Here is a 25449-nt window from a genome sequence, read left to right as displayed (position 1 = left end):
AAGCTTTTGGCCCCTTCGTGCATGGTTGAATTTTAAACGATATCCACTTCCCCACGAATGCATTCATAACGAACATTTTCCCCTTACCTTGCAAATAACCGTCAGAGACTGGAATTCCGCAATATCGCAAAAAAACTTGAGCACTCAAACTACCCACACAAATTCTCCATCCTAGAGAAAGGGGGAGATTTCGGAATGGCCTCTCCTACCACGAAAATTAACGACCAAAAAACCCTGGCCAAAGGGCAAAGGAAGCTGGGAAAGAATGAGAGAATTTGAATGCAAGTCATCGGGTAGATGTATGAAAAAAACAACGAAATATGCATATGAGTCCGCTATGAGCGCGTATGAAATTTGCGGAATTATTTCCACAACGGGCGGCCTAGAGGCGATAAAACTACCCTCACTACAATCCAAACAGATCTACCCCTTTCCTTCCCACCCATCCCTACTCTGGCATAGCTCAGGGTGAAATACTGGCGTCCACTAAAATCTCCATTGGCAAAAAATTGCAAATAATAACATTCCAGGTCATAAAAAGATGGGCTAAGCAATTTGAATGATTTAAAACCAGGGTAGATAAAAAAAGCCGTAGAATTATTGCCAGACCACGGAATAATCAACACATCACGACGTAATGATACAGTTTGCAGTAGAGTTAAAAAAGCATTTTAACCTAGAAGCGCAATGTTTTTCCAATAAGTAATGAGTACGACTATCGGATGATTTGTATTATATTACAGCATGAAACAAATTATCCTCTTCATAGTTTTCTGGATTAAACTCATATTTCTAGTAATACAACTCATACCATAAACGATTCATACATTTTGAAGAAGGGATAAAATTAACATATTTAACAGACCATGATTTCGACGTGAGACATAAGGAGCTAAATCAGGTGCAAACACACAGATAAGCACGATCTTTATGTCTATTCTTCCTGTTTTATTTATGTATTACGTCAATTATGCTCATCATTTATTCAAGATCACCTTACTAAATTAATATTTCTATACTTATGTGAATGGCAAGGTCAAGTGCATTGCTAGGTGCATTGAACTGGCAGGTAGCCAAGGGGTCATGAGGAGATAGATATCCGAGATCCCTCTGCCATTTCCGCTTCCGAATCCTAAGCTTTTCCCATTGCCCATAACGAATGGCATTTCTTGCCCAGTAGAGGGAAGAAGAAGGTATAAGTTCTCCCACGAGAATCCTGCTTTTCGCAGGTGCAACGGAAGCCGTAATGAAATGGCGTAGACGAGGGGGTTTGGGGTGGGGGATAGCAACCACCCTTCCGACCAATCAGATCCCCCAAGCGTCCGCGTAACGAGATAGATCCTCAGGAGGGAAGATGATTAATCTGGAAAGCATTCCGCGGGATGGTGGTGAATGGGGTCATTTTTTGAGCCGAGCGGCGAACGCAAGAAATGAGCGAGGCATTTCAACTTGCTCATACCATTATACAGCATTCTGCAAAAATTGTAACAGTTGAATTTTCTGATAATTATATTAGTTTGTTATAAAAAAAAGCTTTACACATTAGTTCCTCCTAAAATACGCGTTTTTCACTCAACTGCAACATTTATCTCGGTATGTAATATTACACTCCTACAAGGCGCAGATTGTATATCTTTATTTAATAAATTTGTATGAGGCCAGTGACAAGAGATTAACAGCCATAACATTTAAATTATAAGCCATGACAATTATCTAACCTTTAACCAAATAACTCATAATATGAGCTATAAGAAATAGACTTCTTCTTTGAACAAGTAATTACAGTTTTTATATCAAAATCATTTCAGCCTTAAAAAAATAACAGAACATCTAGTAACAGATCAATATTAAAAGTTGGGTCTTGAACACCGATGGGACATTAATAAACATAAATTTACAAATGTAACTGATATCATCACGAAAGAATTTAACATCACCCTGAGTCCAGTTGACTCTGAAGTTATATTTCAGCATAAAATTTTGTATCCCAGTCTTCTGACCAGAAACAAAAACATAAAATTATATTTTCAGGTTTTCGAGTGAAAACATAGTTTCTTGTAGCCTTTTAATTTCCTGTTTGACAAAATTATCCGATGAAAAACGATATTTTTTGGAGCACCATGACGTTCATTTTTGCTTACGCAGCGAACTGACAAAAGTAGGGACATTCAAGTAACTTCTTAAAGCTTTGTACGAGAAAAAAGTTTCTTCAAGACTTGCCCTGATAAGAGTGATGAATATTTCCGTAGTAATTTGACATTTCCGCTCCTTTTTCTAGCCTCGACCATCATTGCGAGCCTCGAGTCTCGCCACAGAGCTAAAAAGTCTCCCTCCCTTTCTTCGCGAGACCCACAGCCGAGAGAGATACTGAGATAGAGACAACAAGAGAAGGAAAGGAAGAGAGAGAGGAGAATGCACCACCCGTCACATTATGGAAGGCGTCCGAGGACAGTCTGCCCTCCTCCGCTCAAAAAGAATAGCAGCGCTAATGCAGCCGCCGCTCCGGCGGAGACAGATTTACGAAGCATTGTCCTTCTCTCTCTCTCCCCTGGAGGGTCATTCTGTATATCCGAATGAGAATGACCACATTTGGAGAGCTGATGGAAATTAAAAAGAATCATTCAGTGACTCATTCACTGCTTGAAGCCACAACTATGACGAGATAAATATGAACCGTTCTCGAGGAAATGAGCCGTTACTAGCGCGGCGCCGTAGGAGGTCACTCATTGAACCTCCAAAGATTTTACGTATTTGGCTAAATCGGCGGAATCATCTTAATTCGAGCTCAAATTCGGAAATGCAGCATAATCAGTCTTCAATGAGGGACTAAGATTTACTATTAAATCTCAAACTCTCACCCCAATTATGAAGTAGATTCATAATTACTATATAATATAATTACCCACAACTGTCTTACAATGAAATCAGTTATTGTTAATTTCAGAGTACTATGTAAGATTTCCAGGTAAAAACGTAGTTTTAAGAAAAATACGAATCGTAGAAGTTATTAAAAGGATAATACTGTTAACATATTTATCCATTTTTAGTAAGAATCACAGCCCTCCATCTTACTTGAGAGTACTTTTGTAAAGCAAATAATAAAACCACTGCACTGATACCAAAACTTGCTTGAGTGGGGCCATTGGGGTCCCTAAGGGCCAGTTAAAACGGATAAGATTGCACATAAACCTTTTCACTGAAAAACAACATATTTCTACAAAGTTTAAAGTTCGGATGAATATGGTAGTGATGCACACAGAACAAACAGACATACATTCGTTTACGTATATAAAGGGGATTGTAGATGTGATGGTTAGAGGTCGCTTCCACCCTTAGGAAGTGTCATGAGGGGGTGGGCGAGAAAGGCCAGCCAGATATAGTAGGGGTAGGGGGATGGCGGAAGAGCAAGAGAGAGTAATTTATTGCGTTCCCCGGGAAAATAAAAGCCTTTCGCCCCGACCGAAAAAAGGGTTGCCAACTTTACCAACTTTTAGGAGCAGGAGGCCCATAAGAGAAGAGGGCGAAAATGAGTCTGGCCACAAGGCAAGATGGAGAGAGGAAAGATGAGCTAGCAACGAAGAACGTCATTCCCTTCTCTCCACCTCCCTCGAGGCCAAAAAAAAAAACACTGATAAATATGCGCGGAGGAAAGAAAAAAAATGCTCGCTAACTTTATTTTACCCACGCGTCGTGCACCCGATGGCTTGTCCGCGTACTTCTTCATCTACAACTTCCCTGATTTTCCTAGCGTGCCCATCTTTCTAGGCCCCATTTTTTAAAATTTTTCATCTACGGCGGAGACCTGACACGATAACAACGCACACACTTTACCTCCGTAGTGTAGCTACATACATTTTGTTCATCAGATCGAACCTTTTTTCGCAAAGGGACAAAAGAAGTAGGAATATGGGCGCACGGGGAAATATGCAAGATACCCATCCGTAAGATAAACGCGGTCAACATAAGCGTAGTAGGAAAGGGAAATAAGAGTAAAGAGAATGTAAACATCAAAAGAACACAACTTTTCAGATCATTCCACTTCACCAAAGTCTCTTCGGAGACAAAATCGATGGCCGAGTAATAATATTTCAAGCCCCTGCTGGTATTAAACCTCTGCCGCAAAGTAGATATTGCTCTCCATAACTGCACGCTCGGACTCGAAGGGGATCGGACGATGGGAGATGCCGTATGAATGATTACAAAAAATATATGTACCTATTTCTCGTCCTCGAAAAGTAAGACGCGCAACCTACATTTGAGAAGCGCAACCCACTCACCTAGTGGACTACCTCTCCATACGAACGTCCTCTCTGACACAAGGAAACACTGCCTCTCCTTTTTCAACAATTTCTTTTCCACCACATCACCAAGCCCACCCAACTTTCCGTAGAAAAACCTCTCCCATTACACTAGGCGTTTAGACGAGTTTAAGATTTTTTCGCATGATTTCTATGAATGCTTCTGAGCGCCCCACTTACAATTTCAGTCCCTCATATAAATGATTATGAATTACAATTCGTAATGAATAAAAAATACTCAAAAAATCAAACTAGAATTTTCCCATTATTACTCTACTAAAAAATAAACAGGGAAATGCAAATTTAACACCGAAAATTACATTATTCAATGAAAAAGCTTAAACTTTAGATATTTATTTTCTTGGGTTTTTTATATTACAGTTTAAATTTTATGCTAGATAAAATTTTATAAATGACTAGCCACCAAATCCATTTCGATACAATACCCTTCTAACGCATATTTTTAATGGACTTAATTTTAATCCACAGTATTAGCTGCACCGAAATGATTTTTTTATACTCTTGTATTTATATCGTAGTGAAGCTGTGAAATATTTTATGTCCCCTCCGCATACGCAATTTTTACATTATTAAAAATTAATCAGAAAAAATAAACCTATTTATTCCAAAGTATTTGATTTTTTTGCTGCAATTCATGACCTCTTACCACCAATCTTATCATCAATTACCGCATCTAACCCAAAATAAAGAAAATCGAGTCAAGTCACATTATCAACGAGTAATTACGGTCGACGGGGCTGGAAATTAAATCACAATTCTCGAGCGGTTGCCGGGGGAGGGGGGGGGGTCGGAGGGGCAGAGAGAGAGGGAAAAGAGGACGGACGTAAATCAAATTGTCGCATAACATTCCATGCAATTTGCCACCGCCTCCTGATTCTTCTCCACGATTCCTCTTTCCCCTATCCATCTATATACTTTTGTATGTAGGCATCTCTCTCTGAACGCCCACACCTCCGTAGAATCACTCGCGGTCCAGGGGATTAACTTTTTTTTAAAAGAGAGCGATGGCAGGAGAGTGAGAAATAATGAAGGAGTTCCAGTAAAACATCGCGCCTCTGCGGCCTTAATTTCTGGTGAAGATGGCAACGGAGGAGTGAGGGGGGATGGAAGGGGTATACCGGTCGCAAATCGATTTCTGCGGTCGCAAAAATCGAATGTACTATATTCGACTTAGCACTGTTTAGTTCGCGTCCTCTGTTTTAATTTCATGGCCTGAAAAACGGTGTGATAAAAGGATTAATATATGAGTGGATCTTACGTGGCCAAGTGGGCAGAGCGTTTGGCTTTGTGGCCGAGAGATCACGTGTTCAAACCCCGAGGGAATGAAACAGATAACCGTTGCCAAGTGGCCCAGAGAAAGGAGCTGGCCCCCCTACCATGAACATTATAAATTGGCACGCCATAGGCTTAGTATGTGCCAAAGTTTACCTTGTGTTCAAGGATAGCCTATGGATTAAACACTACATGCGTGATAAATGGGATCAAAGATTGGTATGTAATGATTTTAATTAGTCCAGATTAGCAACCCGGTACAGAAGTTTGTACAACGCTCTTTTCCCATAATTAAAGGATACGATAAATATTTCTACTGATATTTTATTTCGTTTACTCCGAGGAAAGAGAGCTATCAATTTTTTTAACACGAAGAAGGACAATGCGAAGATAAAGAAGAAATTGAAACTCGTGTAACGCTGAGCAAAGGATAGCTTCCTCTTTGGTACACGAATTGGTTTGACAAGAAATAAGACTTACCTATTTTAATTTCGCATATTTATTGCACGAACGTTTCCGTCTTTAAATTGCGCAATTTTCTCCCCCACAGAGAAAAAATATCAGTTCAGGAGGGATTTTTAAGAGAACAACAAAATGCATGCTAGCATTCCATGGCAACCTAATAGCTTCATGAAAATGAGAAGAACTGCAGAAGCTACCATACCGTATGCAACTTTCGTAGAACAGTTTCATAATGAAACACCGGAGAAAAATTGTCGCGGGTATTGCTCGTTCTATGCACCTAAAAGTTGGATATGATACGAAAAAGTGGTTCCTTTGGCGATGATGAGCTTTGAGGTCGCGGAAGACGGTTAGAAGTACTTTCGGACGGGATGTGCTCGAGGAAAACTCTATATAAGATACCCTCTTGGCTGTAGGGGTATATCATCTTGCCCAGGGCGAGTTGGGGTAACCACGAGATTGCCCCAGTAAACTGAGACAAGGGCGTGCCATCACTCGGGTTATTGGTCAGAAAAGTGACTCGCCGTGATGATCCAGTCTTCCGGCCGCAATATAAAGGCTCATGCGAGGACAGTCACGGAGCGGTGTGCTGAGAGTTGCGTTTTGAAGGGTCAGTTCAAGCAGCGGCAACGAAGTACTCTGAGATCCACTACGGTTTCTTCACCGTCGCAGCAATGTTACAGAAACGTCTCTCCTGATCCTTCAGTAATTTTGTTCTCGACCACTCATATGAAACAGAATAGCCAAGCTACTATAAAAAAATATTTGCCGGCTAACATTTCGTGTGTACCATGCACTGGAAAAAATTGCTTTGAAAAGGAGGTTGTTACAACTATTTCCAAAAATGACACGATTTAGATTTTAAAAATCAATATGGGGTTGGAGAAGATCTGAGGGAAAAAGACATTTAAAGGGCGAAAATTTTAAAGAGAGAGTGAACACGGCCCGAACAAAGTCGCTGATAAAGGAAAAAAAAATATCCAGAGGACTCCAAAACCGACAAGCTAAAAAAAATAAAAATATAAAAATAGGATTACTAAAAGTTAAAAAGAATGAAAAATATCAAATTCTATATTATTCTCCTAAAATTCGGTGACCCAAGGGATTTAAACTCTATCTAGTAATAACCGATGAAGTATTTTTTTGGTAATTTTTTTCTGGCTTCATATACATAAAAAAATCTCCCGCGCAAAAACTTTATGTACCTATTAATAAACAAGGGATTTATGCACATCTGTGATTTTGACTGGGAAATGTTAAATTTAAAGAGTGGAGACGGCAATACACTAAAGCATCCGTTCGAATTCCAGTCCAGATGATGCAATTTTTTGTCAAGCTGTGAATATTACAAAACAAAATGCGATCCAGTATATGAAGAACGAATAAAAGCAAAAACGAGGGTGCGAAGAAATAAGGTATATACTTTATACAATATTTTGCAAGAAGGCACATATTGAAGAGTGACAGAACTCGAAAATTTTGCGCCGGGGAATGCTTTGGAAGAGAGATTAAGGGCGAATATCCAGGCAGGCCGAGCGGTCGAGTCCGCAGTGATGGACCGGGGAGCTTAAATTTTTAATCACAGGAGTCGCGTTCCTTCCAGATTTTCCAGCGAGCTCTTTTCTTCTGAAGGGGCAAAAATGAGATCCCGAGATAACGGCGGGTCTTATATGGCGATCCGAAACGAGAGGGGAAGATACAAGGGGATGATATTTCGGAAAAAAAGATCGTCCAAAGGAAACTTGAATCTTTCATCGGACTCATCAACTTTTACGTCAGCGCCGAGAGAGAAATAAAGAAACATCTGACGGACTGGAAAAAATAACGACAATACGCAGTGGCATTGACTTTTCATGAAAACAATAAATTCTTTACGGGAAGGGGCAGTAAATTTATAAAGGAGTATTTTTACTGAATCCAAGAGTGTTTATCCAGAATGAAGTTTTCATTTTTAAAGCGGGAATGAAAAAATTACGAATCCTCTAGAGGGATGGTATTCCGACTGCAAAATCATAAATCGTTTCATGCGAATCCATGCTCTGATGACTTTGAAATTTTTATGACTCACCGAAGAGATTATTTTTTCGGCAATTGATACGTTAAGACCACTACCAGAACAATTAATCCCTTCTCGTATATAAACTGTCTTTCTCGTTGATACAAAAAAATAAAATAATGATCACTATGGCCAGGTATCATTCGTCGAAGGAACTCTTACCTTATAGATATCGTATGGTATCTAGAGGAGGCGCTCTACAGCAGAGGTCATTTTCCGTCTTGAGGGAAGGTTGGAGAAAATAATGGCGTCGGTATTAGCCTGCTCTAAACGAAAAGCGCCAAAGGGACCACAGCTTAACGTCCCATCTGACGGACGGACTGTTGTCTCTGTATTGTCCTCCACATAATATTCAAGCAGGGATCGGGCGGTCTCTGAAAATTCTTTGCCACCCCCGGGATTTGAACCCAAGTCCACGGGGTGGGAAGCCAACAATTTAACCACCTGACCAACCCGATCCCCCTATTACACTATAAATAACCAAAATGAAAAGAATAAAATAGATCAACTTTTAAAGCTAAAAAAAATTTGCGTCTTCCAAACAAACTCGTATAATTTTATAGCCCTTAGAGACACCGAACGGCCTAAAAATTACTTATTCTGCGAAGGGACGGCATTTATCCCGAAGAGAAGATGAAAAAAAGGAAATTAAGGAGGGGTTGGGGGAGAAAAAATATAATAAACCCCAGAGCTAATGCAATTTGCCTTTTTTCGGTCTTTCCCAATTCCCTCCCGCACTCCACCCACCCCCCACGTGTTCTTTTTCCCACCCAAAGAGGGAGGGAGGGCGTGCAAAAAAATATAAAGAAAGTGACGAGAAAAACAGCTCGTAAACAAGACGTACCGCAAAGCAACGGAAGTGAACGGAGGGGTGGCAAAAACCCAGGGGAATGTGAGGGGGAGTGAGGTTGAGGGGGTGGAATGAAGGGTGGGTGGCGGGAGGAAGATAAGGGGGTTGGTGAAGGGGGAAAGGTCAGAGCGATAAGGGCTAAAGGGAGAGAGAGAGAGAAAGAGAAATGGAAATAAAGAGGGAGGCGTACTTTAAGAGAGAGGCCATGGTCCTGATGGATACTTAGGGACAGTGGAGAAGAGGTCAAGGGACTAAGGGACACACAAGGGCAGATGCCATTTCCTCCACCCAATGGGCGATTTATGCCGTGGAAAAACGATTTCCGTAATAATATCAATAAGGTCCTATTTAGATTATGGGCATCAAACACTTAATGTCGAGGATATATGATTGACCTACTAACATTAAACTTCTCTCAGCAATAGGTCGGTTCAGTAAAAGAGCTTTGATGGATATTTTTTTCTTTATGGGTGCCAATGCCGATCTCGAGAATCGAAAACAATGGTTGTTGGCTCAATATTTAAATGATCAACAGGCAGAAATGGTTTTTGGTAGTACAACTTCATGGAGGAATCCAACAATGGTCTTCAGTTGTTTACAGCCGTCTGGTGTCCATGATTATACATTGGAGAATATACATGGCAGTGCATTTCCATTACCTGCCGTCACAGACCATTCTTGCAGTAGGAAATCAGTAATACATTTTTATTAAAGAAAGGCTCCTTCGAATACTGGTCGATCAAAGACAGCATAAATCTAGAAATAAATATCTAAATCTAGTTGCTAGAAATCAAACAGCCCTTAACGATATCCATGTTTATCGATGAACAAACTTTGGGATACATTGAAAGTAGCAAATTACCACTGTTAGTGGTCGCAGGCCATTCTGATAATTGATAAACAGTAGTATATTTCGATAAAAGAGAGACTATATCGAATGCAGGTCGATTAACGCCAGTGAAACAACCTATGACTATGGCATTGTATTGGTAAATGCAAGAAATCATGAGTCAAATTGATCAATAATGTTTTCGATTGGTGGAGCAGGTTAAGCCATGGGAGGCAAGAAGGAGCAAGGATGGAGGAGAGAAGAAAAAAAGGATAGGCGCGAGAGAAAAAGAAATAAAAGGAGGGATATGGAGAGAGAGAGGTCATAAAGAAAAGGCAGCGAGGGAGTCCGTTGTTTACAATCCCGGTCGAAGTGTCCGCAGAGAAGGAAGGGTTCGCCGCCCCTCGGCCGTAAAACCGGCATTCGTCCTAACGCCGAACAGGCGCCACCCTTTCCCCACTCGGATAAGGGTCCCACGCCTTCCTTCCCCCCACCCCTTCACCCGACACAGCCTCCTCCCTCTTCCCATCGGTCCATGAGGCCCACCCCTCCCTCGGATGTGTTTGTATGGTGGGTTGAAGTTACATGGGATCCAGAGAGATCCCCTCAGGCGTCGATACTTTCAGTTCTGCTAGGGGTGGCAGAAGGTGGGGGGGGGGGGGGGAAGAAAGCGTGGGAGAGGGTTTTTAAGGGGTGGCGCTCCGTGGATTCACGTGGTGAGGAAAAGGGCAATGGAGCAGAGGAAGGCTTACGGGTGAGCGATGACGGGGTCATTAAATCTCCATCTCACCGGTAAACCTCTAAACACCACCTAAGAACTACTAATGCGGCTTCTTTCATTTTCTCGCAATGTCCTCCGCCATTCCCTTCATCTTACATCCTTAGAACCCTAGCTTTACGCTTACCAGTATCCATTGCCACAACTCAAACGGAGAAAAAGGACTGTGGCAGAGTAACCTACTCATATACGTTTATCGACCACGACATTAGACACCAGTCATTAATGACATCCTGAACATACCAGTTCCACCGACCAGAAAATATATTAGAGACTTTAAATTCAATAGCTTTTTTTCTTCTTTGTATACAAATATTAGCTTTTTCCGCGTTTTTTTTCTGAGAGTTTCTACATAATCGAACTACAAGAATTAATTTAATACAAATTTCGTGACACTTATGAATATGTCTAACAAAAGGTTTAAGAGTAAAAGTGAAATTTATTATTTAGAAGAATATCAATGAAATCATTTCCATGAGTTGGGGTCCATAGTCAAATTTAGGAAGTCAAACAGCAAGTAGAACTATTTTAGATGCGTGTGAATAAAAGCCAGTATAAATTTATGCTGTCGAACATCGCTAGCACATTTTTATGCATTTTAGTATTATTCTATGAATTTCTTACGAATTTTCCACATCGATGTAAATACCATGACCTCTCCAGGTTTTCCAGCTCAACAAACGCACTCAAGTGACCTCACAGTTATAGTACCTCCCTGTTTTTGTGGTAAAGGAAAGAAATTAATGACCATTGCCTTGCGAAAAAATGTTACGGAACACCAATATAACCCTTGTTTTTGTTTTCCACTTTTCCCAGCCGGACAACGCCTAATGTATGGTTCAAGATAAATCCTAAAGGTAAGACACGGACAGGAGGCCACCATTAGGAGAGAAATAGATGCTATAGAAACGGGATCGTAGAATGGAAGAAGGTACGATTTGGGTGCCCAGTGCTTCAATAAAACGATTTAGCCAGAGGTCCATACATTGTAAGGAGATTAGATTGACGAAGCACTTAATACGGAGTGTAAATTTGTTTGGTATGGAGCGGAAGTAAACTAAGAAGAGAGGGTAGGCTTTCAAGATTGGGAAAAGAATGGCAAAAGTGAGATAGGAAGAAAACTAAATGAGGAGAAGAACTTGATATGGCCGGAGGAAACTTATGGAGGAGATGAGGGGAAGGCTGAATTGGTGGCTGAATGCAGGGGGGAGGATGCAGAGGTCAGCAATACAGAATGAAAGAGATCGGCCTGACGGGGAAATAAGGGCGAACAGGCATTTTGGATGGGACGAAGGGAGGGCGGACAGATGCGGAATTAAAAAAAGGAAGCACATTAGGAGACGATGGTTTACAGTAACCTATGTATAGTACTGACACGAATTGCAAGAAATCTCTCAGTATTCTTTGTATGTTTTCATTAGCTTAATTCATAGGAGGTTAAAAATAAATCAAATAATTTAATTCAGTACATTCGACGTGAATTTTGGAATACATCATTCGTTCGAATATACACAAATTATTTGCTTAAGGTAACTAAAACACTAGCGAAATGGAATGCTGAATAAAATATTTCATTCATTTTAAACTCAAGGTAACCGTTTGCTTAAAGCAATTAATCTATGAAGGATAAGAAAGAATTCTTTCCATAGAATTTACCCACAAAATAATCTAGTAACAAAAAGTAAGAATTTTCGACTGGTTTTCACAAGGAGATAAATATTTTCGGCAATAAGTTACCGATGTTTTTGAATTTGAAGTATTTGTCCCAGTATTATCCGCTCTACCCCTTCATAGACCAGAGGCTCACCTATTTCATCTCAAAATGTCTGGGAACTTAGTTGCAAGCAAATTGAATTACTGCACTTGAATCTTAAAGAGGCTTCAATAAAGATCCTAAGGTACATCCAACATTATTTGAAGCAAAACATGCATTATAAAGTTAGTTAAAGATATTTTGACCAATGTACAGCAGTTCAAATACAATGTTTTTGAAACAAGAGTTTTACGTAGTTCAAGCCTGTACATTGGCAGTGTTATTTCATTACAATTTATATTCCTTAAATATGCGGTAAATATAAAAAGTCTTACTGTGCTTACAGTGCACTGGCAATGATCGCACCCAGCGTAAAAATTCGATGTTCAATTCCCACAAAAAAAAGCAAACCTCATACGAGATGGGTGCCAGGTGAAGCAAGGGCGTTCACGGCCAATCGGTGATAGGAGTGCAAATGGGAAACTGGGGCCGAAATCAATGCAGGCGCTTCGGAAAGTGGAGGTGAGGATTTAGCGAATGAGAGGGATAAATTTCAGCGCTTGAGGGGATGGAAGGGGCAAATGGATTCAAGGGATCAGATGAGTCGAAATCCGAGAAGAAAGATGGACGCTTGCTTCCACAGTGGCATCCATTTGGGGGAGAAGGGCATCTCTCTCGATGGAATTAATGCTGATTGCCTCTCGGGGCAGCAAGAAAGCTTTGAAACCAACCGAGATGTGCTCAAAAAGTAGGGAGAAAAACGTTTACATGTCCTCACACTGAACTCAGTGGCGGATTTAGGAGGGTAGGACGTAAATATTCGATTTTCTATTACCTCAAAAGAAAGCGAATCTTATGCGATATGGCGAACATGAAAGCGTAGTGGCTTAAGTTCTTGGCTGCTAATCGAAGGGCCCTGGCTTCAGATCCCGGGTATAATCTTCGAACACCCCCATATAGAATTTTAGAAGATGGTTCAAGGAAATTAAATTCCCCCCGAAAGCTGAATGTGTGATAGTCACACGCTTGTGCCTACTCTAGGGGCGAGCTCTACTCGAACCTAACCAAATCAACCTTCGAGTTGAAACACTGAGTAAGTTTTACGATTCCTGATGCGCAACCGCCATGATTTTCTTCCTCTTGAAATATATTTTCCATTTTCAAAACGATATTTTAATGAATCTCGGCGAAAAATGGTATGAAAATACTTTGCTGCTGTTTTTGTTTTATAGTTTAACATCTGGAAAAAAATTCGATGATTAAGTAAGAGGATGCTACCTAAATGAGAATGATGCAAGTCTGTGTGGAAGATAACGAGTCACCTTAAGCAATTTAAAGCTTGGTCAACCAACAAACTGCGCTACTTTGCTGCGGTGGTAAGCACTAATAAATAAACAGAGACCAGAGAAAGATTCTATTTCCGGAAAAAAAATTCCTTCCACTGCAAAACTCGGCAATTTTGCGGATATTTTTCGTGCCTCATTATAGTTTTTGGTGCTATCCCCAACGACTTAAGACGAAGCATTTCTGAGCAAGAAACAAATAAAAAAATCAAAGGAACCACTTGGGTCATACTTCCATAACAGTGAAGGATAAAACTGTGTACGTACTAAAACTATAAAAATTATCCGGGCCTAAAATACAATTAAATATTGAATGATAAAAATAAATCAAGTGAGGATCTCTGAATAAATGTGAGAGCTATTTTATTGGGACGTTTGTTAAAAACGGAGATGTTGGCAGAAATCGGAAGAAGCCCCCAGATCAATGATCTGCAATGATAAATAGTAGTATCATCCATTCCGAAAACCCATCACTATCGCAAATGGAAAGCTATCGCCTTCAGTAACGACCTTATCAGCGCAGGTAGGAGTTTAGTCTCCCTCCAATCCCAAGATAGAAGATCTCACAACCAAATGACGTCAAAGATTATCATAAGAGGCTTTCATATTTTAATCCATTTCAACTGGATCACTCTGTTCTTGGAAACCGCTATTCATTAAAAAAAATTAATTATTATTTTTGATTTTAATTTTGATGCTTGTAAATTAATTATTTAATTTACAAGCATCAAAACAAAAGATATCTTAAAGGGAGCCAATTTATATAGAATAAATAACTTGTTATATTCTCACTCAAAGAAAGGCAATTTCCGATTGCCGATTGAAAACAATATCCACAAACAATGCAAACAAGCGGAATGGAACAACATAACGCACGGAGGGACAAGAAGCCATAACTCCGTAAGTATTACGAAATTCCGAGAACTGATAGAATTTAAATTAGCGCAATGCGATCCGATTCGAAGCGGGCACAATATCCCCGGAATTTCCAATCTCCCTCACCCCACCCTCACACCCCATCGAGGGAACAACACCATTCCCGAAAGCCTGAACACGATAAGCTCTAAAAATAAACACGAGGCGAAAGGATACCATGGAAAAACCTCCCCCCTCTTCTCCGCAATCTCTCCATCCCGTTCCTCACGCCACCTTGGTATACGTGCGACAGTAGGAACGGAGAAAGAGAGAGATGTATAGAGAGTAAAATAAATAAAATAGAATGAAAACAAAAAACGATCGCCTCCCGCAATACAACAAAAGCGCAGCAGACGCGGCGACTTCTGCCCCCTCCCTGTGTCTCCCTCCGTGGACCAAAACGCGATCTCTGGCACACGATCGCCGGCTAATGAAAAAATCGGCCACTCTGCCCCCTCCCTGTCTCTTTCCGGCGGCGAAAAACGTAATTGAATGCAGACGTTATTCTAATTCAATAGAAAGGACTTATCTCGGATGTCTTCGGGCAAGGGAATAAAAAAATCCAATTTACCGCCTGCGAAAAGGAGATCTCTACATTCTCCTCATCCCACCCTCACCTCACCCATCCCCTACCACTCCCCCCCCCCCAACACTCTTGCTTCAACACTTCAACCCCTTTGCCTTCTCTCCTTCTGTCTTTCTCTCTCTCGCCAGCATCCTATTCATTAGCATGCAGTTAAGGGTCCCTCACCCAACATCCCTCTCCTCCTTGTCACTAACTCCCTTCCGCCTGACGCTTCGGCGAGTTGAAAAGAGGACAGAAGGGAAGACTTTTTGGTCCAGGAGAGCGGTGGGTTGGGTGAATTTTAAGGGTATACATACATACATGCACATTATTGCAATATTAAGGTTGATATATTGGACACCTCTAAATCTCCTCATTCCAAGCTAGTTATTTCAACTCTATGAGGCTATTCTTCCCCTTAATTCTTCTCGATCTATCTTAAGTACTTGTCCCTTAGGCTTCCTCTGAAGACTTTTTCTTAAAATTTTCGTCCATCACGTTTCCCAAGTAACGGCTGTGTCGGGGCGGGGCGGATCTTTCTGGGGGGGGGGGGGCACAAGCAAGGCTGTATCCAGGAATTTGCTCTTGGGGGGGGGGGGGGGGGGAGGGCAAAAGGATATCTCATAATACAAAACGAGGGCAATGATAATGGGACCGTATTAAAAATCTAACATATTTTTCAAGGGTCTGGGGGGGATGTGCCCCCCTAGGTCCACCTATGGCTGTGCCTAATCACGAGGCTAATCCACCGTGTTCTCGTATGGCGAACAGAGACGAGTAATATCCTTTCTTTTCCTGTTCCTCTATAAATCTCCTCATTTATGACCCTATTTGTCCATTTTATCTTCCGTATCCTCCACCGTAACCAGTCTCGAACGCCTCCATTCTTTTCTGATCACTACTTCTGCTGATCCAAGCATGTAAACTATACAGCTCCACTGTCAATAAGAATTATTTCACTAACCGTTTCCTGGTCTCAAGTCTTATGCCCTGCGAGAATCGTAGCGGCTTCTCTGACATTTTGGGCGTGAGGGGAGGGGGACATTTCTGGGAAGCACCGCAGGAAAATAACGAAGGGAATATGAATTTGAGGGAAGGGGAATTCCCCAGCCGGCTGTTGTCACAAGAGTTACATTCACGCGCTCGGTTTTGCACGTCCCATGAAACGAGCTGAAGACTTAGAGCGTACTTCTGGGAAAAAAGACGATCGACAATGTAATCAAATGCAAATTCATCCGACACTTAAATGACGAGCAAGCTGGAGAAAGTGTTCGCTAATTTAACGTGAGGAAAAACCATCGCTAATTATAGGAGAGCAAATGGTTACTTATGACCCATTTACAAGTATGTATAAGTTCGAATTTTTCTCCAGTTAAAAACGCCCGGAAAAGCAATGAAATGTAAAATCTGTAAAGTATTAATGGATGATAAAGCAGTATAAATATTTGGGATCCACTCATGTCACTATTTGAAAAATAAAAGACCCACCACAGATGTTGACACTAACGTCGCGTCTCATATATGGCAATATGCGGGTAAATATTGTTCGCAAACAACAGGGGCTATAACTTGGCTTTGCCAAAAGTTGACCATTATAAGGCTAACTGGTACAGCACTTAAAAAACGTGAAAGGAACAATCGAGAAATATCTGGACAAAAAAGTAACATTACGCGGTTTAAATAATATGCTGAGTGGAAATGGACCAAGATATATTTTGGTTTGCAATATTTCAAACTCGTTTGCGTAAAGCATTGAAATAAATGGATTTCTAACTTACCGGGCACCAACGAGCAGGGATGTCTGTTCTTTTTCCAGCAACTTGAAGTGATCTTTATGAGACTGGTTGCCGAGAAACCTCTGGACGCGCTCTTCACCTGAAATCACGCAAAATACAACACTCAGAAAATTGACCAAATATTTAGCAATAGCAGTTATAAATTTAATAAAAATTAGGTAAAATGGAATAAAAACAAACAAAAATTAATTTAAACAGTTAGCCTAGTAGTCTTATTATTATTATCATCAATGTAAGAATTATAAACAATTGGGAAACAAATTATAATGACAAATAACACACATCGAAGGGGAAAAGAGCTGAAACATTCTTATCAGGTAGAACAGAAGGAGAAAAGAGAAATATTAAAAATAATTGCATACGAAGAGGAAAATTTTTATGAATAATTCCTTCCAAAATATCCTATTACAATATGAAATTTTTCTAGAGAGAATAAGAGGAATATTTGTTTTGTTTTTAATAAGAGGCAATTATTATGATATTATGAAAAATCTCATAAATATATAATGAAAATATTGTAAATATAATGAAAGCATCATTATTTCAATAAGGATTTACGCACTCGTTATTCAGTCGCAATGAAAATACGGAAATAATTTAGCTGCTTCATTACCAACTAATGCTGCGCTATTAAATCATATTTTACACCAATATTTCATTTCATATTCCAAAATTAAATGGTACTAAATTGTTTCAAACTGAGGTATTGTGGCTTGAAAATGGATATGAAATTTTCATCTCTCAATCGGTCTTTCATATACTTTGAAGTGATATTAGTTAAATGTAACCAGTGGTGCGCCATACTTGGTAATTTCAAAAATTCAATAATACCAGATAAACTGTAATCATGTTCTCTTCGTCAGTTCAATTCCGAATTATATCAAATGAAAATCGGTAACAATTTTCCCTGCTAAAAGATTAAAGTTCTAATTACACAGCTTTGATATCAAATCCGGCTTCGAATCGATTTGCCTCTTTAAATAATAGCAGAGAACTGGTAAACCATTAAATATCACTGAAAGATGGTATTTAAATGCGAAAAATTATCTTCCATTACAACAGGTTTCACTGAAGTCCGAAAATGAGCAATGTGATCTGAAATATTTTTTCTTTGGCATGTTCATATCAAACACGTAGTTCTAAAACTAGCGTCATAGGAATTTAAGTATAACGGGACTAGCCAGGGTGATATCTTTACGGGAGTCCCCCCCAATATCGCACAATTTATTTTTTCGCTTTTCGCACAATTAGCGTCATAGGGTTTTTCGTTTGTGGAATTTTCCTAAGGGTCTCTATTGCACTATTCAACAGCAATATCAAGATGGTAAATTCAATTGCCCACATTTTGGATATTTACCTTCTGATACATCCGCATACCATAATTTTATTTTGCATATGAAATCATTCTTGCGTCATGCTGGCACCTTAGCTCATCGATAAACGAGATATTCACACACATTAGAATTCTAAAATCGTTAAAAGATTAATCAGCAGATATCATTGGAAGCCTAGACCCAAGTAAAGCACGTACTAGGCGTGTTCGATAAAGCGCTCTCCTTGTTTACGGTCTAGCCTGAGCGCTGCTCCACTTCAGGTACCTCCTCTCGTCCCTTCCGCGAGCTAATGGGGTTAAACTGCAGTTGAACTAGGTCGAGTGGAGCGCAACCCATGTGGCGTCCCCACGCGCCAAACACAACAGCGCCAGGTGGTGGCGGGTTGCCGCAGCGGAGTCGACATGTTGACGATCGGCGCCCGCACCCGCGTGTCACACCGCCAGAGGGCGCAAGGAGCGGTAGAGAAGAGTGGGTGCATGACACCCTGCACAAATGCAAATATTCAACCACCTCCCTTGCCATAATATGTGCGATAATACTTTTTTTTTAAATATACAGTTTTCAATAAAAATAAGAATGTTTTCGCTACAAAGAGATTGTTCCATACATCTTGTTAGTACATCCAGTTTTAAAACCAAGCTTGAACGCGGAAACATTTTTAAATATAATTTTTGACTTCTAATGGAATGACAAAAGGTATCCTCTATTTATCTAAAAGAGAATCATTTTAAATGCTTTCTAAAGCGCGAGAAAATAATTTTTTAACTGCAAACAGATTATTTTCAACACAATATAAGCAATTCAGGATTTCTAGCCATACATTTAAGCGTAAACGTGTTTTAAATTCTACGAGTAGAGCGTTTGGTTTCCAGTCAAATGGCTCCATATTTTAATTTTGAAAAAAAAGGCGAGAACCCCAAAGAAAATATTCGTGGAGCGAGGTAGATCAGTGTAAACAGCTATACTACCTAGACAAATAAATGTACACTGTCTCTGAGGCAGTGAATTGAACAGAAAAATTTCAATTGAAAACTAGAAAATCCGTGAACATTATATAAAATTAAGTCTATTAATAAGAACACTTTAAACGGAGTGAATGAGAATAGCAAATTTCCGCCACTGCACAGGAGGGATCTGGAGAACGCTGCACCAATGTTGAGGACTCACATGCGAAAGTTGGGGCCGAAAGGACGAGGATGAGGTGGTGGGTGTGTATAACGAGGTGCCGAGGCAATACTTCCGGCCCAAGTCTCTTTCTTCCGCCCCCAACGTACATTCCATCAGCCCTTCAGATGCTCTCTACCCTCTCAAAAACCTCACAGCCGAGCACCATCTTCGCCTTCTGTGGCTCATAAAAGATGGAAATGGGGAGCAAGTTAATGGTGTAGGGCAGGGGGCGCAGAAAGGCGGAGTGAAAGAACGGAAATACATCCAAAGCATTCATCCGCAGATAGGCGATTGCACTTCATGAATTCCGTCTCACGTTGCATAATTTCGAAAATTTGTGAGATGACCATTTTATTGCCCCTCACTCGTACAAAGTTAATTTTTCCAGTTGAAGTCGACAATTTTTTCCAATTCTTACGATTGAAAAAATAAGGGTATTTAAAAATATTGGGGATAAAATGCATAAAAATACCATAGAATCAAGCGAATAATCCTGAAAAGCTTTCACCCTTTGAGGAGCTACAACAATTTTTTACTCTAGCACACTAAATTTCCTCCAATTTTTCTACTTTTTTCATGCATCGAATACCCACCTTTTCCCCAATTTATCTACTATTTCACACCAGGAAACACCCAGATAAAAGTCATGTGGTCGATTTTTAGTGGTAAGTTTGGACTACAATGACCCCAGCTTTACATATCTCCGCTCAACGAAAAGCGAAAAAAAACAGAAAACACAAGTGAGAAATCAAGCAACTCCGCATGTATCTGCAATTCCCCTTCCTCTCTTAGCAAAGCGAAGAGAAAAATAAAATGAAAATAAAAGAAGAAGAAAGTCAAAAAGTCATTTTTGTAGCTTCAATCTCTGCGAAGACTAAAGAGTGTACTCTTATCTTATCACTCTGGCCTCATTTAGCTCTTCCCGCTCCCTAAACTGCATTACTCTTACCTAGCGTTCCGCGTTGTATTACGTCGTTTACTGCAGTTTTCTCGAAATGGTACTAAGAAGGTGACACAGGAACAACCCGCAATACTTCAAAAGGGGCAAGGAAAAAATTTATTAGAAGTACATAATGCCCATCTTCCAGGCTGTGAGTGAGGTAACGAAAAAATTTACCAGAAATAATTTAGTACATCTCAACTCAGAATAATTCAACTTGCCAAGCTGAAAGCGTTACAAATTTAGTTCTAATGATGCTTACACAGATACAGATGCAATCTGGATGTCGGTTTGAAATCTTTGAGTAGAGCTCACCCCAAACTAAGCAATAGGCGAGAAGTATTGGTTTTGGGGTGTCAGAAAGTTTCAACCGGGTTTTGAACTTGGGACCAGCAGCTACCATGCTCCCTCCATTAATGATGCATGTATTATTATATTGATGCTTAATGATTCTTTCGGCTGTTCCTTCCAAGGATGGCACCAGAAAAGTTTATCAGATATTTCGAAGATATATTATGTGATCAAATTTCTATCTTCAGAGATAGACACCCTTTAAGTCTTCTATCTCTGATCTCCTCTCTCTCCCAAACTTCCTCAGACTTTTCTAGCGTCTGCTGTTTTCACGGGCGAGAGAGACGGGAGAGAAACCCCTTTCACAAGCGAGGCAGAAGATGTTATAGCGCGGAGGCGGAGAGGGCGATGGAGGGCAGCTCATCGCCGTAAGTGAAGAGCCGCCCCAAGATGCACACTCTTCGCCTTCGTCCTCCACACTCCGACTCCCTTTAAAACATCTCGGAATTTATTTCAAGCAAGCAGTCCATTTACTTCCACCTCCTCCTCGTGTCCTCTCTCTGTACCGACTACTATCGCCACTTTTCATCGCGGACCGCTGGCTGACTTATCCGTGCATCGCAATTATTCTGGAGTGGTAAATAAATAATAGCGAAAAAAATACACACGAAAAATCACCGTCTCACACAAGACGTTCCCTCATTATTTTTTTTACCTTTTTCATTATTGTTATTTTTTTATTTTCTCCGCACGGTTGCTTGAGTTTCGTCGTGATTGCAACCGCCAAGATTTAAAAACGTTCAAAGTGAGTTCGTAAGAGTGGCAAGGAAGTGAGGAAGGACAGCCTCCATGCCACGCTTCGTTTCCTGCGAAACTTCTAAGAAAGGTATACAGATGGTTTGCCAAAATGCACCCGCAATACTTCACGAGGTGCAAAGGAATGTGGTTTCAGTTGTTTTTTTACATTTTATGGTTAAGACGTCGAAATCCCGGTGTTGCGAGCTAAGCATAAAAAAATATAGTCAGAATGATTCTGTTGTAACGCAGATCGATGCAGCATTCCAAGCTGAAAGTGATATTAAAATAGTTTTAATGATGCATAAATAATCATTTCGATGTTTACAATAGTTTCTTCTGAATGTGTCACCGCAAAACTTGACCATATTTGTTTTAGATAAATCATGTAAAAAAACTCCTATCTTCAGCGAAAGCTATCGTAAAAGGGTAAACATTCCAGAAAATGCACTTCACTTACACGCTTTCAGTTGCAGATATGTTGCAACATTTTTTTTTGCTGATTTTTTCAGTTATGAAGGACACAAAGGATAAAGAACTAAAAAATCAGGGAATCCATTATTTATTAAAAAAATCTGAATGATTAGCATCCAAAACAGAAGCAGACCACGAATAATATTTTTTTTAAATGACGAATGAAGCTACAGAAGGATCACCACTTCTCGACACAAACAAGCAAACATTTTTTTACAGGGATCAGGGTAGCGGATGGGGTATTTTAGTTAAACCTTTAATACGTTTCCTTCGAGAACGTTAAGTGTGTAAATTGATATGGTGTCATTTCAAAAATATCCTCCCTCCGACTACTCCATCAAGTTGGTCCACTTGGGCGTCCAGGGAATAAACGCTAACAAAAATAAAACGTATACACATCGCCGAATAAGAATGGCGTGGAATAAATGACTTACCCTAAGCCATAAATGGATTTCCATATGAATTTCATTACGGAAAATATTCTCAGAAGCACTAAAAGATAGCGCAATTAAACTTAATTTTACACCACAAACGACTTTTGTTTCACATTGGAACGTTTACTTTATTTTACTATAGAAAGAGGCAAACACAATGATTTGTTTACTCATGATAGAGGACCTGCGTTGATGTTTTGCTTCCCGCAACAATAAGTGACACTGTGGACGCGGTCCTTACCGCCCACAAATCATTAGTCAGTTTACAATCGGTCCGCGGCGAAAGATTTCTGCGAATCGCGCTTCGGGTCCGACTAGGAATATGGCGCGGCGCAGATTCCGCGAAGCACCGCTACAAAATTTAATGACCGGAGAGATTAAAATGGATCTCCGATTTGCGGGACCCAACGTCACATTTCCAAGCTCTGCTGATTCCCTGGAATTGTCGCCGCAGGAAATTTAGGAAAGGCATTACAAGTGAACGCTCCAAGCCAACGATGCTGAGTCATTAAAAGCAAATGACGTACTCCACCGCCTAGGTATTCCCGAAAAATTCTTCTCGTCGAAATTCGCGGAATTACAGCAAACTGCAGAAATTTAGCCATTTCTAATAATTCCGGCAGGAGACCATATCAATTTAGATACTGACTTTTGCGATGCCTTCCCTACCTGAACCATGAGATATCTTATTATTTAAGACGGTCAATACAAGGCAAGATGAGTGGTTTGGTTGCAAATGAAATACATACTAAATTGTCAACCTATAATTACTTTGTGATGGCAGAGGCAAAGAAATAAAGGTGGTGAGAGAGAGTAACTTCTCAGCCCCTCTTCTTTCTTAGGGAAATAAATTATTTTACCTTAACGTTGATCCTTCCGGTAATGAATGAAAAACTGCAGTAACTTTATCATACGTATTAATGGTAACAAAATTTACAGCTTCCTAAACATTAATTGCTATCGATTCCTAATGCATTCATAGATGAACTGCTCCAAGTTTCATAATTGATCGAGCCAAAGTCGATCAATCCTCAACTGATTCTTAAGCCAGGTTTACACGACGAAGTAGACTGCAGTAGCATTGGCTGAAGAATATCTCACCACTATTATCTCTACAAAAGTGTTCTAAGAGTGACAATGAACATCATAATGGCGTATTTAGTAGAACGAAACATTTTCCAGGGAATTCGAAACACCTCCTCCTTATTATGAGATAAACATTAGACCCAAAATTGATCCCTAACAAGAAAAAAATTATAAAACACGGTCTCCGGCGTTACTTTGTGGAACTGCTTCATCATAAAATAAACATATACTTTGTTCTATTCCAAACTTTATTTTAAATAGTACGACCAAAGTTTCTGCATATCATGCTATCACCACCTGATGATAGCATGATATCCAGAAACTCGGGTCGTACTATTTAAAATAAAGTGTAGAATAGAAAAAAGTATATTTTTATGAAAAGTAAAAAATTGTAAGTATCTGTAATTATGTATAGCATTTGCTTTCGTAGTTAAATCAACGATTGCCACTTGTTATGCATTCATTACCATCGATCAATCATCAACCGTGTTAATAGCTGAGCTGTTTCTCGATAATAGATCTAATCCAGGTCGACCATATCCTCAATACACACCATCATCGCAGTCACTGTCCACACGTACAAGTCGAGCGTAGAAAATCGATTCCTATCGCAGTCAACTTTATCGCGTAAACAAAACTTCAGTGCCCGCGTCACAAAGAAAGATCTAAATCTAGAGATAAGAAGGGCCTAAAAATGTTCAAAACATTGATGCAATGGATGCCAATGTGTATGCAGGTGGATCGCCATTCGGGCAGGCGATAGTCGAAGACCTGAAAACCCGCAAGAGGCGATTCCCGCAGAGAGCGCTCCAGAAAAGCTCGTGATTTGCCGATGTGCCACAAAAAGCAGCGGGGAGAAGATTGACGCTTATGGATCGCGGAGTTGTGGGCGACCAACGGGCGCGGGCGGGCGCGTTGATTCCAGTGCTTTCGAGAATGGAGGAAATTTCAACTGCGGCAGTTGGAGAGGCAAAGAAAAGGTGTCAAGGAGGAAAGGGGTGGTGAGGAGGGAAAATTGAATGGCGAGGGGGATAGAGGGGAGAGAAATGAGGATTGGAATCATTGAGATCGGTGAGTCGCAAACACGGCTATCTACAAAATAACCGAGAAAAAAATCCCAGAATATTTCTTCCAACATCTACGACAAAAATAATAACTTCCTCTTAGTTTCAGGAAATTTCATTTCGATCATTTTCATTACATTTTAGAGGTATAAGGCAAAACAAAAAGCAAAATCTTAAAACATATTTTCCAATTATTTTGTAAAGCGCATTTCTTTATAATCGAAATTCTTAAAAATAGTTGATTTTAAATTAAACAACAGTAAAGAAAATATGATTTCAAATTTAAATTGATACAAACAAAAATCAAGTCAATAGATGATAAAAAAACGGAAACGATTTACTTTGATAATTTATTACGGCAACTAAAGAAAACTGCTTGCTACGAATTAACATTGGCAAATTTCCCTCATCTTTCAAGATACAAGCACGTTGCAAATATCCAAGAAAGCGGCGGTTGTTTCTGTCTCGCGCATCATGGCATAAATTTTCTCTCCCGCCACAGACGAGATTCCCTGACTTTTGTCTAACTTTCCTGACCCAATTGCGAATCCCCTCGCTTTTGCATGAATACCCGTTTTTACACCTAGGATTGCTATACTTGTATCAGAATCTATAACATGTAAGTCGTCGCATCAAACATAACATTAGGTATTACGAATTTATGTACTTGACTATTTCGGAGAAGGAACCAAGAAGAAATGGTGCATGAGGTTTGTGTTGTAACTAAGGAGTAGGATTTTCACCCTGTGGGCCAGAGCTCCAATCCTTGAGTTATTGGAGATTTCTTAGACCTCGCAAAATCCGCTAACAGTTATTTTTACTTTGAGCAACGAATAACAATAGCGAATAGTAATATTTTCGTGGACTTTCCCTGCTATTACGAGACAAAATTGTTCTTGTTATAACGTTGCCCAGGTTTTTCCTGA

General features: G+C 40.0%; 1 protein-coding gene across 10 annotated transcripts in view; it reads right to left on the bottom strand.

The window, feature by feature from the left end:
* LOC124166112 (semaphorin-1A-like) overlaps nt 1-25449 on the bottom strand; it is a 915056-nt gene that overhangs the window by 331231 nt on the left and 558376 nt on the right. For all 10 annotated transcript variants that reach the window (XR_006866398.1, XR_006866399.1, XM_046543761.1 and 7 more), the window contains exon 3: nt 16921-17017. Coding sequence is in view for 8 of the 10 variants with exons in the window: in XM_046543761.1 (XP_046399717.1) it covers nt 16921-17017 (97 nt within the window). In the remaining 2 variants the exon portion in view is untranslated. The remainder of the gene's footprint in view (nt 1-16920; nt 17018-25449) is intronic.

Source organism: Ischnura elegans, chromosome 9, assembly GCF_921293095.1.
Source record: "Ischnura elegans chromosome 9, ioIscEleg1.1, whole genome shotgun sequence".
In the NCBI taxonomy this organism is placed as follows: domain Eukaryota; kingdom Metazoa; phylum Arthropoda; class Insecta; order Odonata; family Coenagrionidae; genus Ischnura; species Ischnura elegans.
The sequence above is the reverse complement of the archived record's forward strand: the minus strand, read 5'-3'. Positions and strand labels throughout refer to the sequence as shown.